The sequence below is a fragment of the Silurus aristotelis genome (genome assembly GCF_946808225.1).
Source record: "Silurus aristotelis genome assembly, chromosome: 10".
Classification (NCBI taxonomy): Eukaryota; Metazoa; Chordata; class Actinopteri; order Siluriformes; family Siluridae; genus Silurus; species Silurus aristotelis.
The window spans coordinates 16,987,078-17,000,043 of NC_139583.1; the positions used below are offsets into that span (position 1 = coordinate 16,987,078).

Below are 12,966 nucleotides of genomic sequence, written 5' to 3' on the forward strand. Positions count from 1 at the left end.
CGAAACACAGTCAAAAGAGATAACAAAAACAGTCAAAAGAAAATTACTAGAAACCGAAACAATCCAAGAAAAGAAAAAGTCCAAAAATCGACATTTAAAAGAAAAAGTCCAAAAATCAACATTATAAAAATCAAAGGTATAAAAATCAAAGGTAAAAGATAAAAAAAAAAAAAAAATGAAATCTAAAACATTACATCAACATTACTTCCACCCTTACAATAGTTGGTATGCCCAATCACAACATGATGAACTAGGAGTGGGCGAAAAACTCTGACATGAAATCAATTGACATTGAAAATTCCCACTCTGCCCGCCAGTGGCACGACAGTGGCCTCACCACCAAGGTCACCCTTAGTCGTGATCGTACAGGCAGCTAAATGTAAGACACATAAAATAGATGAGAATGAAAATAAAACAAAACAAAAACAATACAGTCAGTGTAAATGTGGCCAAACTATGGAACAGGAGAGAACCGTTTAGTCCACTGCGGCAGGGGAACGGATATATGGTGGCCAGACCGCAGCGCAAACCACACCGCATTATGCCATCTGAGTCGTGAATATCTACCTCGCGATGAAATGACACCTGAGTCCATGCTGTTCATGTGGTGCCTATGAACACGGGTGGGACGGCAGTGCCAGTCCCGTTGTCTCGCTGGTTCTGTTGTCCATAGAACATAGTCACAGAAGGTAATGGTGTAGAATGTTACCATAGTTCGTTGCAAGACGAAGTTCGTGATCAGGAAACTGTGATTGCTTGGGGCTCCTTGTGAGTGAGGAGGAACCTGAAATGATTCGGCCAGAGAAATAGTTCAGCGCACATTAAAGATACGGGTGACTACCTGTAGTCCCCCAGGAAGATCATAGGCAGAGTTCTGAATGGAGTCTAACCACATTCCCTCTGGCGATTACATGTTGGCATGGTGCATGATGGCTGTCACTGGTCTGCGTTGGTCCTCATCAGTTGTCCAAAGCAATACATCCTTTTCTGGAGGGAGCTGAACCATTTGCGGGGTCCATCATAGCATTGTTCTCCCAAAGGACAGGTGTTCTGCCCCTGGCACCAAACGCAGTGCGTATGAAGGTCAAAGGCGAGGGAATCACAGGCATCGCAGGGACCCCTGAATGTCTCAAAATCAAAACGATACCCCTCAGTGCAAGCATCAGCGTATGCACATACGCAAGGAAGCGGCCGTTGATTCGGCTGTAGCCACCTGGGTTCACCAGCAGCCATATTCCTGCACACACCATGTAGACCTCACAACAACAACATGGTTCATACAACAAAATAAGACAGCAAGCACCTGAAGCAGTTTTCCTGAAAGTGGGAAATATAGAAGTAAGACTCAGTGGGCATGTCATTATTATCGAGATCAGTAATCAAACACAGATAGATAGATGGTTAGTTAGATATATATATATATATATATATATATATATATATATATATATATATATATATATATATATATATATATATATATATACATAGTAAAAAGGATATGTCTGGGGAAAGTTATTTGTGTCCTTCGCTCAGGGCAAAAAGCCTTGCGTTCATGTCCACATAGACATCATGGTCCATAGCAGCATAGATGTGATCTACAGGAGATTCCTGCTCTGTGACAGCAGACATTGGGAACTGTACATATTGTCCGAACAGTGAGTGCACAGTCTTGCTGATAAGAGCACGGAGACAGGGAATTCCACAGCAAACAAAACATGCCACGGCTGCAAGAATAATGGCAAGTGTAGTTCCAATACGCACCAGTCCCGCCAACCAGCTTGAAGAAAAAAGCCAACTTAGCCAACTAGACAGAGCAGATTCCTTCGCATTATTGGAGACCATCTCATCACGAGCTTTCACCATACGGTCCAGTAGAGCGTGTAGCGGACCTGCAGAGCCAGTGTGAAGAGGAATAACTGTGCAACAGTCCTCCCCAATAAGATGGCATACACCTTGGTCTGGGCCAAGCATTTTGTCAATCGCGAACCAATTCTGCACAGCCATTAATGTAGTGGCATGAAGTTGTTCTGATATCAGTTTCAAGGCTTCAATTGTGTGATTGATAAAACGTTGTTGGTTGTACCAAATATAATTTATCCGGGCCATATTGCGATCTATCTGGATCCAAGGGAGAAACATTGTCAATGCCTTGGAGGCACCCTTGTCTAGAGCGGCAAATTCAACCGGAACACCCTTCCAACTTATATAGATCTGAGGATCCGGGCCCCAAGAGGGTAACCTAGATTTATTAGTGATCGTGAGATACTTGTCCCTATAATTGTTCATGATACTAGATAAAATGTTTTTTTCAATGTCACCTTGGGGAGCGCTTCGACGTCGTCTTGACCTAAACAGGTCATTTAAACGGGTCTCATTTACTGCCATAACAATGAGACGTCCTTCTAGAATTACTGGTGCACAGCGACCGTGCCACAGGCTAGGTAGAACCTGCAGCACTTCATTTCCACCACAGAACCAAAATATGTCCGCCAGGGGCAGTGTGCCCATTCTCAAGTTTGGGACATGAAACTGCCTATGTGCTGTAGTGTCACACTTTTTTGTGGAGAACTTACAAGAGTCACATCTTTGTGTGGAGGAATTACAAGACTGTCTTAAGTTAAGTATGTGGAACGCTGCATCAATCTGTTGTCCACATGCCTCCTCAGGCAGTGAACCTACATTAATTACTCCTCTTGCGCGAAGGCACAAAGGGAAAGTTTGTCCTGGGTGCACAATCACCCGCAGATCATCATTACTAAGCGTGGCCAGGGGCTGATATTCGCATGAAGCACTACGTGAGCGCATCCATGTGGCTCCAAAATTAACAGCAGCTGAACCCAATAGACATATTGCTGGACAGAGATGAGTGGTGTCATAGGGTTCTTTATCACATGCCTCTAACCCTACTGTCGGCATAACATGAGGTGGGCGACGAGATCTTCTGTCGCATACAATACATGTAGAGTGAGGTACTGCTGCACGCCCTGAATCTACCAACCATTGTCTGTACAGGTTACGGTTTGGCTGAATGTTTGTAGTTTCAGCATATTGCTTTACTGATGTTACGTTGAACCTTTCAGAGCATCTGACACAAGGTGGGGCTTTTGGATTAGAGGGATAGGTGGGGTTCTTGTATCTAAAACTAAGTTGTATTCTAGGTAGGTTCATCCCTTCCTGCCAGTTAGGGACATATACTAGAATCTTATACACCTCAGTCCCATACACTAGAGATTCTGCTGAGGTTCTTTCAAACGTGTCATGCGGGATCCCTACTTGGAGAAAACCATAGAACCATAAAAGCGTGATAGAAACACAACTGCGGGAGCCTGCCATGCGAGAGACAACTCTGAGAGGTACTCCTGTGACCACTATAATGTCTGTTCCTTTATCTGTGTCGGTCATTCGAGCCTCAAGTCTCATTTTGTATTCGGGAGTGTCTGTTGTTTCTGTTGAGTTACGAGGATGAGCTAGGGATATAGTATATGTTACAAATATATGTTATGCAGTTGCAGGAAAGAATGGTAGGACCTTGGTGTTATTTAAAACACCCAGTGCACACCGGAATTGTTCTGCAAGCACGTTTCTTGCCAAATATACAGAAACTCTAGCAGCTTCTGCTGAAGTGAGACTGGTTTTAGCGTGGTGATCTAGGGACCATAGGGGTTTAGATCTCTTGTATCTGTGTGTGAACATGTTGCGACTTTCTGGGCATGCTGCGGGCTGAGAGCAGTTATTTAGAGAAATGTTAGACAAAGGGACTGATACATCTGCTGGATGATGTAGATATCGGTTAAGGGAAATGTAAGTGCAAATGAACCATACTACTAAAGCCATGACAAGTACTGCCCAGTCTCTTTTGGTGGGGTGAGTCTGTTTGGGTTTTGGGGAACTCTTCATTATGATTCCACAGGTAGATTGATATCTAAGTTTACTAGATCTTGTAGATTAAGGGTGCCAAACTGTTCAGGTGGAATGAGAGTGTTTTCTTCACTGTCTAATAGTCTATGAACAGTCTCTTCCACTTTGTCAGAGTCTAGTGTCTCGTGCTGTGGTTGTGAATCAACCTCATATGAACACCCTGCCTTCGGTTCCCCTTTAACTGGTCGTGGCTGTTTGGTTTTGGCACGTGTTCTGTATGCTGGCCCTCTGTCCTGTGTGGGGCCTGCGCTGTCGTCGTCACCTTCTGAATCGTCTGAGTGGGCACAGTGTGCCAACTCAGCCTGAGATTTCCTCCACTGGGGCCCTTTCACCGGAGCTCTGCAACAATGGTTAAGGTGATACCAGTGTTCCTTACCTTCGACCTTGACTGCGGTAGGAGTCGCTAGTACCACCTTGAATGGGCCTTCACGTCGTGGCTTACTCCAGTGTTTCTTTTTGAACACTTTGATGTACACGTAATCACCTGGTTGCACCTGCTGCAGTGGCTCATCAACCTGTGCCCCGTATGTGGCTTCACGGACCTGTGAATATAAAGTTCTATGCATTTGCGTCAGATGTTTGCAAAAATTAGACATGTCTGCTTCAAGTTGGTCAAGTGAGGAGCCTGTATAAGGTCCTTGTGTAAATGCTACTGGCATGGGCAGACCAGTCAGCAGCTCATGCGGTGTCAGGTGTGTGTTGCGATTTGTTTGAGAGCGCATTTTCATCAACGCCAGCGGAAGAGCTTGTACCCAATTTAACTCTGTGCTAGCACAAATTTTTGCTACTTTCTCTTTCAACACCCCGTTTGCTCTCTCAACCATTCCCTGTGACTGTGGATGGTAAACACACCCCATTCTCTGTTTAATACACAAAGCTTCTGAAATCGCCTTGATCACATTATTCACAAAGTGCGGTCCATTGTCAGAGCTTAACTTATCTGGTATCCCAAACCTTGGAATCACTTCCCTGACCAGAAACTTAGCAACGGTCTTTGCGTCATTCTTGGCAGTAGCTGTTGCCTCCACCCATCTGCTAAATCGATCTACTACTACCAAAATATACCTTTTCCCTTCCTTCCTGTCTGCCATGTCCACAAAGTCCATCATTAAATGTCGAAATGGTCCCCTTGGTTCAGGAATGTGACTGATTGGTGCTGTGAAATGTTTCCTGACATTACGTACTGCACATAGCTCACAGGACCTCAGGAATTTGTCCACCATACTAGCCGGATATGGCGACCACAAATTCCTTCGGATTGTGTCTATTGTCTCCCTACGATTACAGTGATCTACCCCATGTGATTCAGCAATGAGCCTCGGTAGAAGAGCTAATGGTGCCACCCACACTCCATCAACACTTCTCCATAACCCTGTGTTGGGGTCTTGTACTGCACCCCGTTTCTTCCACTTCTCTTTCTCTTCCCCACTTGCTACATCCTGATATTCTCCAAGATCTTCTTCTGTTACCTGCCCTCTTACTTCCTCATGCTCTCCTTCCTGCATCATCACTTTTACACAATCCTCGCCTACCGCTGCTTTCTTAGCTGCCTCATCTGCTGCTGCATTACCTCTACTAATCATCTCACCATCAGATTTGTGGGCTTTACATTTCACAATGGCTAATGCTTTTGGAAGCATCATGGCTTTGAGCAAATCAGAAATTGCGGGACCATGCAAAATGGATGATCCATCAGCTCTCTGGAAACCCCTTTGTTCCCAGATAGGTCCAAATGTGTGACATACCCCATGTGCATAGGCTGAATCAGTGTAGATAGTACACCTTCCCCCTGCTCCTAGTGTACATGCTGCTGTCAGGGCTTTTATTTCTGCCAATTGGGCAGAGCAAGGTTGTGGCACACTTACACTAGTTAGCACTCGAAACGAGTCATCTTCCTCAACACGCATGACCACGGCATATCCTGCTTTATTGCCATCATTTGCGCGATAGCATGAACCGTCCACAAACATGACAATTTGGGCATCTTGCAATGGTTGGTTCTCTAGGTCATCTCTGGCTTTTAGAAATTTCTCTGCTTCTGTAGTGCATTCATGGGGAATTCCCTCATCTGGCAAGACTACTCGATCAGCTGGATTATTTGTGAGGCATCTCTCAATTGTCAGTTCTGGTGCAGACAGAATTACATCATACCCTGTCCTTCGTGCATTTGTGATTACAAACTTTTGACTTGTCAGCAGAGCATGTAATACATGTGAAGTGTACAGGGTAACTGGATGACCCATCATAATTGTTGATGCTTTTTGATAGGCAAACGCTGCCGCTGCCAATCCTCTGTAACAAGGTGGCATGCCTTTTTCCAGATTGTCAAGAGCTGTGCTATAGTACGCAATTGGCTTCTTTCCCATACTTTGTTGCTGTTGTGCTAAAATGGCTGATGCAAACCCTCGCCTTTCTGACACATAGAGGTGAAATGGTTTTGTGTAGTCTGGACAGGCTAGTGCTGGGGCAGATTTTAGATTACTTTTGATAGTTTCAAAGGCTTTTTTGCCTTCCTCTGTCCAGACCAGTCGTGCGCTAGATTTTGTCTGATCAGCTGCTTTCATCATGTCTCTGAGAGGTTGTGTTTTTAATGCAAAATCACAAATCCATGGCCTGCTAAAACCAGCTAAACCCAAGAATGACAACATCTGTTGCATTGTTTGAGGTTGTGGTGTTTTCTGATTTGCCTCTACATGTGAGGGAGAGATTTTGCGTGTAGTGCCTTCGAGCACTCTACCCAAATATTCTACCTTTTGTTGGCAGAATTGCACTTTTTCCTTACTGACCTTGTGTCCATTATGAGCTAGGGTTTCCAGGACCTTTAACGAGTCCTTCATGCACTGTTCTTTAGTTTGACTACAAATCAGTAGGTCGTCCACATATTGGAGCAAACTGCTTTGAATGTCTAGATCTGCCAGATCTCGCGCTAACACCTGGTTAAAAATTTACGGACTTTCACAATACCCTTGTGGCAGACGCGTGTAGGTGTATTGTTTTCCCCCGTATGTGAATGCAAACAGGAACTGAGACTCAGGATACAGAGGTACACTAAAAATGCTGAACATAAATCAATCGCAGTGTACCATTTAGTCCCTTCAGGGATGTTTGTTAACAAAGTGTGTGGATCAGGTACTACAGGATTTTCTGCTACCACCACACGGTTTACTGGTCTTAAATCATGGACCAATCTCCATTTGTCTGAATTAGGTTTTCTGACCGGAAAAATGGGTGTTGCAAGGGCTGTTTGTTGGAATTAACACTCCTGCTTCAACTAGTCCCTCGATGGTTGGTCTTATCCCCTCTATCGCTTGTTGCGACAATGGGTATTGTTTCTGGTAAGGTAACTGCACATTGGGTTTTAATTGAATTTTCGCCAACCCTGATGACTTAACTAACCCTACATCTGTCTGATGTTTAGTCCATAACTTTTCCGGAATCTGTTTCAGTACCTGTTCTTTTTCTAGTTCAGTCTGTTCTACCTTCTGCTGCCATTGTCCTTTCTCTGTCCTACTCGCGTTCTCACCTGCACCTGTCTGTTGATCAAAACGGTGTGAGCTATCACACTGTCTTCAGCTGTTAGTTTTATTTTGAGATATTTCCTGTCCAATGACACGCTCATATTTTCTCCCATTGGTATCCATTCAGTTATCTGACTTGCTTCTCTGACCATTGGCCCTAAGTCTTTTGATTTAAAATTTTGCCCGATCATTAGGGAGACATGTGGAACAGAGTTCTCGACTGAATACCACTGTGCAATGTGGTCTGGTAGCTGTACTGTTGCAGCTATTCCTTGGGGACCAATGATCACGTTTTCTGCTTTGAGACTGTACTGGTTTCCTTCTACATGTTCTCCCCACAAAGTCTCGTATTCTTAATCTTGTCCCCCCTCATCATACCTTATTGTGCAATGCCATGGTTTTCTGGTTTCCACACACTCTGGACGCATGTTCGTGAACCGTGTTTTCCAGTGGTCATACAGCTTGTGAATTTCTGAGGATGTCACATCGAGTTCCAGCCAATAGACTTTATCCAGTGTCTGTTGTTCTATTTTTCTTCCACCATCACATACTGTTGAGCTAGGCATTCAGGAAGTTCGACCCACACTCCTGTAGGTCCACAGAAGATTTTTGCTCCTAGCTTGCATAGTACATCTCTGCCTAATAGATTTGCTGGGGTATCAGGGGAATACAACAATGGTGCTTGTATTGTGATTCCTTCTACTGTTATGTCTTGTGGCTCTGTGAAATGCAAAGTTTGAGTTTTACCCGCGAAGCCTACTGTCTTTACTGCTTTGCATGAGAGGGGGAGCTTAGAGCCTTCTTTTCCAATGCTTGTGAATGTTGCTCCTGTGTCAATCAAAAATGATGCTTGGAGCTGGTTACTCACATCCACCATTATGGTTGGTTCTTGTGCAGGGTACAGTGAGGTGGGGCACTGTACCAGCTCCCCCTCTGGCTTCTCTGGGCATCTTCACATGTTACCTTGGAGTGGCCCCGGAGGGCCGCCTCTAAAGTTTGCTTGAGTCTGTTGATTCTGCTGATTCTGGCCCATCCATGGTCCTGCCCAATTTCCGGGGTCTTGCCAACTTTGATTTTGTTGTTGGTTACCTTGCTGTTGTCTTATTGGATATGGGCAGTCTCTCATCATGTGGTTGGGATCTTGGCAGTTCCAGCATCTTCCTCCTCTCGGTGGTTGATAATTTCTTGGTCTTGGTTGAAACATTCCTCCTCTTCCTCTGCCTCTTCCTTGCCCCCACCCTCTGTTTTGGGGTGGATATTGTTGATATGTTGGATAGGCCATCATTGGTTGTCCCACGGGCATTAGTTGCTGATTTCCCTGATCTGGTATGTTTTGACCAGCTGAATCCTGCTGTGTATTCGTTGGTACCATCATGACTGCTGCTTGTTTAGCTGAACTTATCTCTTCTTTGCGTTTTTCTTGATTTTCTTGTTTGCTCCGTGTTATCTCTCCAAGCTGTGCTTTGTGCAGCAATGTTATTAAATCTTCTGCTGCTTGTTTATTTGCTTCTTTCTTTTTCATATACATTTCCACAGCATGTGTGACATTTGCCTGGAAAGCTGCCCAGGGCAGGGCGTTAAGTCCCACAACTGATTCAAGTTTCTCTTGTACTTCACTTGGAAGTGCCCTCTTCAACATTATCTTGAACAATGTGATGTTAGCCGTTGTCTTATCCCATGCTGACCCCATCTCTTCAGCCCATGCTTTCTGTAATTTAAGAATGAAGGCAACAGCTCCCTCTTTTCCGTCCATTTTCAGGTTTTGCACCTTGGTTAAATCAGATTGAGTTGGGTATGCGGATCGAAGTGCATTCCAAACGCCATTTCTTTTCGCTCCAAATGTCCAGCGATCATACTTTTGATCCTTCCCCACGTCTCCTAGGTGTGCCTGATCCAATATTTCTATCATTTTAGCTTTTCCCAATGACTGTGTCAAAATTGCCTTGATATCTCCCATAGCCAGCATTTGTCCCATAGTCTGTTCTTCAAAGCGTGTTATCCATCTTTGTGCTCCTTCACATATGTTAGGCAGTCTGCTTATTAGTCCCGTAAGATCCATAAATGACCATGGTGTGTATACTGAGTCTGTGCCTTTTATAATGACTGGCATCTGCAAAGATTTTCGGTATTTAGGACTTATCCTTTCTTCTTCTTCCATGCTTTCCCCTTTATCATCGTGATTCTTTCTTTGTACTTGTGACCTTGTCATTCTACGCTCATTCGTTGTTGTTTCTCTTGTTTTCTTCTGACTTTCCTTTCTTCCAGCCTTTACGTTGGTTTTTGGCTGATTCATTGACAGTTGAAGTTGTAGCTCATCAAGATATTGTTGGCACTGGTCCATTCTTTCTGAGATTTTCTGTTCTGCTCTCTGTATTTCTGCCTCGAGTTGGGCATTTTCGTGTTGGTATAGCTTCACCTTTAATTGATGATTTTCACCTGTCACTTTCGTTATGATCTCCTTTGTCTGGTCCATTTCCCTTTGAGTGTCTTTTAGGATTTCTTCCATTTTTTCCATCCTCTTTTGGGTGTCTGCCAGTTCTTGTCTGTTTGCTGCATTTTCTTTTTCATGAAATGTCATTTCTTCCTGCAGAGTTTTCACCTCTGTGTGCAGTGGATCACTTTTCTGTGGCATTCTTGGCGTCATTTCCAATATTCCGTGAACATGCACTTTTCCCCCCTCTTTCTGGGTTCAGAATAATAAACTCTTCTTCTTCCTTGCATTCTTCTCCTGAGTTTGAATCTTCTTTGCTTTCTTTTTTGTTTCTGAGGTCTGAAAGAGATGTGGCTTTGCTTAGTCTTTCTTGTACTTTAGGGGTGCTTTCACCCCTTGTATGCCTTAGTGGTTGCTTTTTCTGGCAATGTCTTTGATTCTGGTCATACTCAGGCGGTTCTAATTCCTCTCGCTCTCTCTCCCAGTCTTCAGGTGGGATGTCTAGATCGTAATCGTGTTCATAGTCATATCTCCCTTCGTTGCCGCTTTCTTCATCATTCCCCTCCTCTCCATCAGGAGTCTGAAATAACACTCTATTTGTTTGTCTTGCTCTTTCCTTGTTTATCTTGTTGTCTGGAGCTGGGAGTTCCATCCTCCCTTTAATCCGTCGTCCTGTTATGTCTAGTTGTATGTCATGATATTCTTTCTTTAGTACAGTGTAGAAGCTAATCACCTCATGCTTCTTTGCTTCAGCATATGGCGATGGTTTTTTTTCTGTTCCTCAAACTCCTCCAATGGTTGGGCTGAGGCCTTTTCTGACCCTTTTCCCTCTTTACTTCCTGTTCCTTTCTCTGTCTTTTCTTTGTGTACTTTTAGCATTTCCCCCTCATGCTCAAACCACTCAATGATGTCTAATTTCCGTTTTGTCTTTTCCTTCTTTTCTTTTTTTAATTTCTTTCCAATTTCTTATTCTGGTCTTCATTACATCACACTTTTCTTTATTAAATGTTCCCTCTTCTGGCCATTGCAAATCCCCAGTTGTCAGGTCTTTCCATTTTTTCATGTATTTTTTGATCTCCTTTTCAGCCCCTTTATGCCTTATAAGTATCACATCCACAGGTGTGATTGGGGATTCCTCCGTACTCATGATGCACCCTTGTCTCACTCTGTGTGCTTCTCTACGGTGGCCTGGGTTTTTATATTGAGCAGACCACTTTAGATAGACGTTTATCCGTCTTACTGTTTTACAAGGTAATGTTGGATTTTTCCGGTTTTGTCCACTTAACGAGTTGATTTTATCAACTAGAATTGGGGTGGCTGCACTTCTTTCCCACACCACCTCTTTAGGCTCTACTACAACAGTTGCTGTCAGTCCCGAGCAATAATTAGATTGTTCAGGTACTTCTGCATTTAATTCTATCAATGGTTCCTCGTCTTCACTGTTTGGATCTGCTAGGAAATCAAACAGGTGTATTACTGCTTTAATAGGTTTAGGGGCTTCCACTAGGGAGCGCAATACTGGGTTTAACAGTTGAGGTTTCCAGATGCTTTTTATTTTTTCATACCAGTTTTCCTCTGGGAATATCTGGTGTAACACATCTATGCCATGCAAACGTGTAATAGCCCACAACATATCTTGTATCTGTTTCTCTGTCTGTCTCCTCTCTATACCGTTTCTATCTTTATATGTTCTCTCGTCCCAGAAATGAGTTTTTTATTTTTATTTTATTAATAATACAGATATGACAATAATACAAGTATAATCACAATTTCATCATCTCCTTACTCAGCGCAAGCAAACACCAAGCAATAGCAACTACGCAAGCATGCATATAAATTTACAGACAGCACACAAGCATTCATAGAAATATACTCTTCAATCCGGCTTTCACAAACACACTCTTTACAAATAATATGACAACAAAATATTTACACACTGCAGTTAACACAACGTACATGTACACATGGCCATCACTTCATATCTTTGGGTCCCACCCCGTACTCATTACAGTGACTCTCCGAGCCTTTTTACTCTTATACTAACAACTCACAACCTTTTAAATGTACCCTTTCCACACCAGTTTGCGAATCTGGATCCCCTAGTAAAGACCTATGGTATCTTATCCTGTTTTTAGACCATATGAGAAGTGTTAACTTCTCACACCGGGACTTGAACCCGAATCACCAAGGCTTCACCTTTGGGTCTACGCGATTTCGGTCTGCATAGTCTGCAACCTATTAGACCATATGGAAAGTCTGACAGACTAAGGTACAAATAATTAGCCGTAGTTCTACGTGGGTCCCACCCTGCGCCTCTTATACGCAGTGACTCTCCACCTCACAACTTATTTCACATTTGCTTTTTCTCATCCAACACTAATTTTTCCACCCAATAGTTCTTGGACCCTAGGCCAGCAGTCTACACCCTCCCCGGGGCTGACAACCCTATGGGCATACAGTTACTAATTACAGACTTTGAGTATAACAGGTGTCTGCTTACCTTTTTCTCTGAATCTTGTTGCCAGCGGCTGCAGCCCACAGAATGTTCGGTCCCCTGTTCAGGTTTTCGACCTTTACGCTGACCTTCAGGGCCCCACGTTGGGCGCCATTAAATATGTCGGAACTCAGAGCCCGTCTCTGAGGGGACACATCGAGGGTGGATTCTTTGCTCAGAGGATTCCCAATGTTTCTCAGCCAATTCTAAAAAGACAAAATATAATAGACACAAAACGCCAATGAAGGATCCTCAGTCCTGGATGAGTAAAAGCAAAACTTTTTTATTTCGTACGCGTTCCAAAGAGCTCAGTTGAAGGCGGGTACCCCACATCAAACCGATCAGCGCATCAAAATTGATACAGCACACCAGAGTGAGGAAGTACAACTACTGTCTGTTCCACACTTGTATTTATACCCTGTAGCCACCATATCTTTCTATTTTTTTTCTAAGTACTTGACCTTAAGTAATTCCCCTTATTTGCCGATCTTGCCTTCTTCTTGCCTTCTTCTTCCCAATTCCCCTTATCTTTGTCCTTGGCTCATTTCTCCAATACAACACCATATTTGGAGTTCCTGTTTTTCCCTATTCCCCTTATTTTC

At 43.6% G+C, this 12,966-nt stretch overlaps 2 protein-coding genes across 3 annotated transcripts in view; both read right to left on the minus strand.

Moving 5' to 3' along the window:
• LOC310732306 (uncharacterized protein) overlaps positions 1 to 12,966 on the minus strand; it is a 1,052,581-nt gene that overhangs the window by 666,153 nt on the left and 373,462 nt on the right. The window lies entirely within an intron of this gene.
• Positions 960 to 6,758, minus strand: LOC310732283 (protein NYNRIN-like; the record flags this gene model as incomplete). The annotated part of the gene is made up of 2 exons (XM_083552645.1): positions 960 to 1,237; positions 4,298 to 6,758. 2 exons carry the CDS (start codon positions 6,756 to 6,758, stop codon positions 960 to 962), a joined length of 2,739 nt encoding a protein of 912 aa, XP_083408771.1.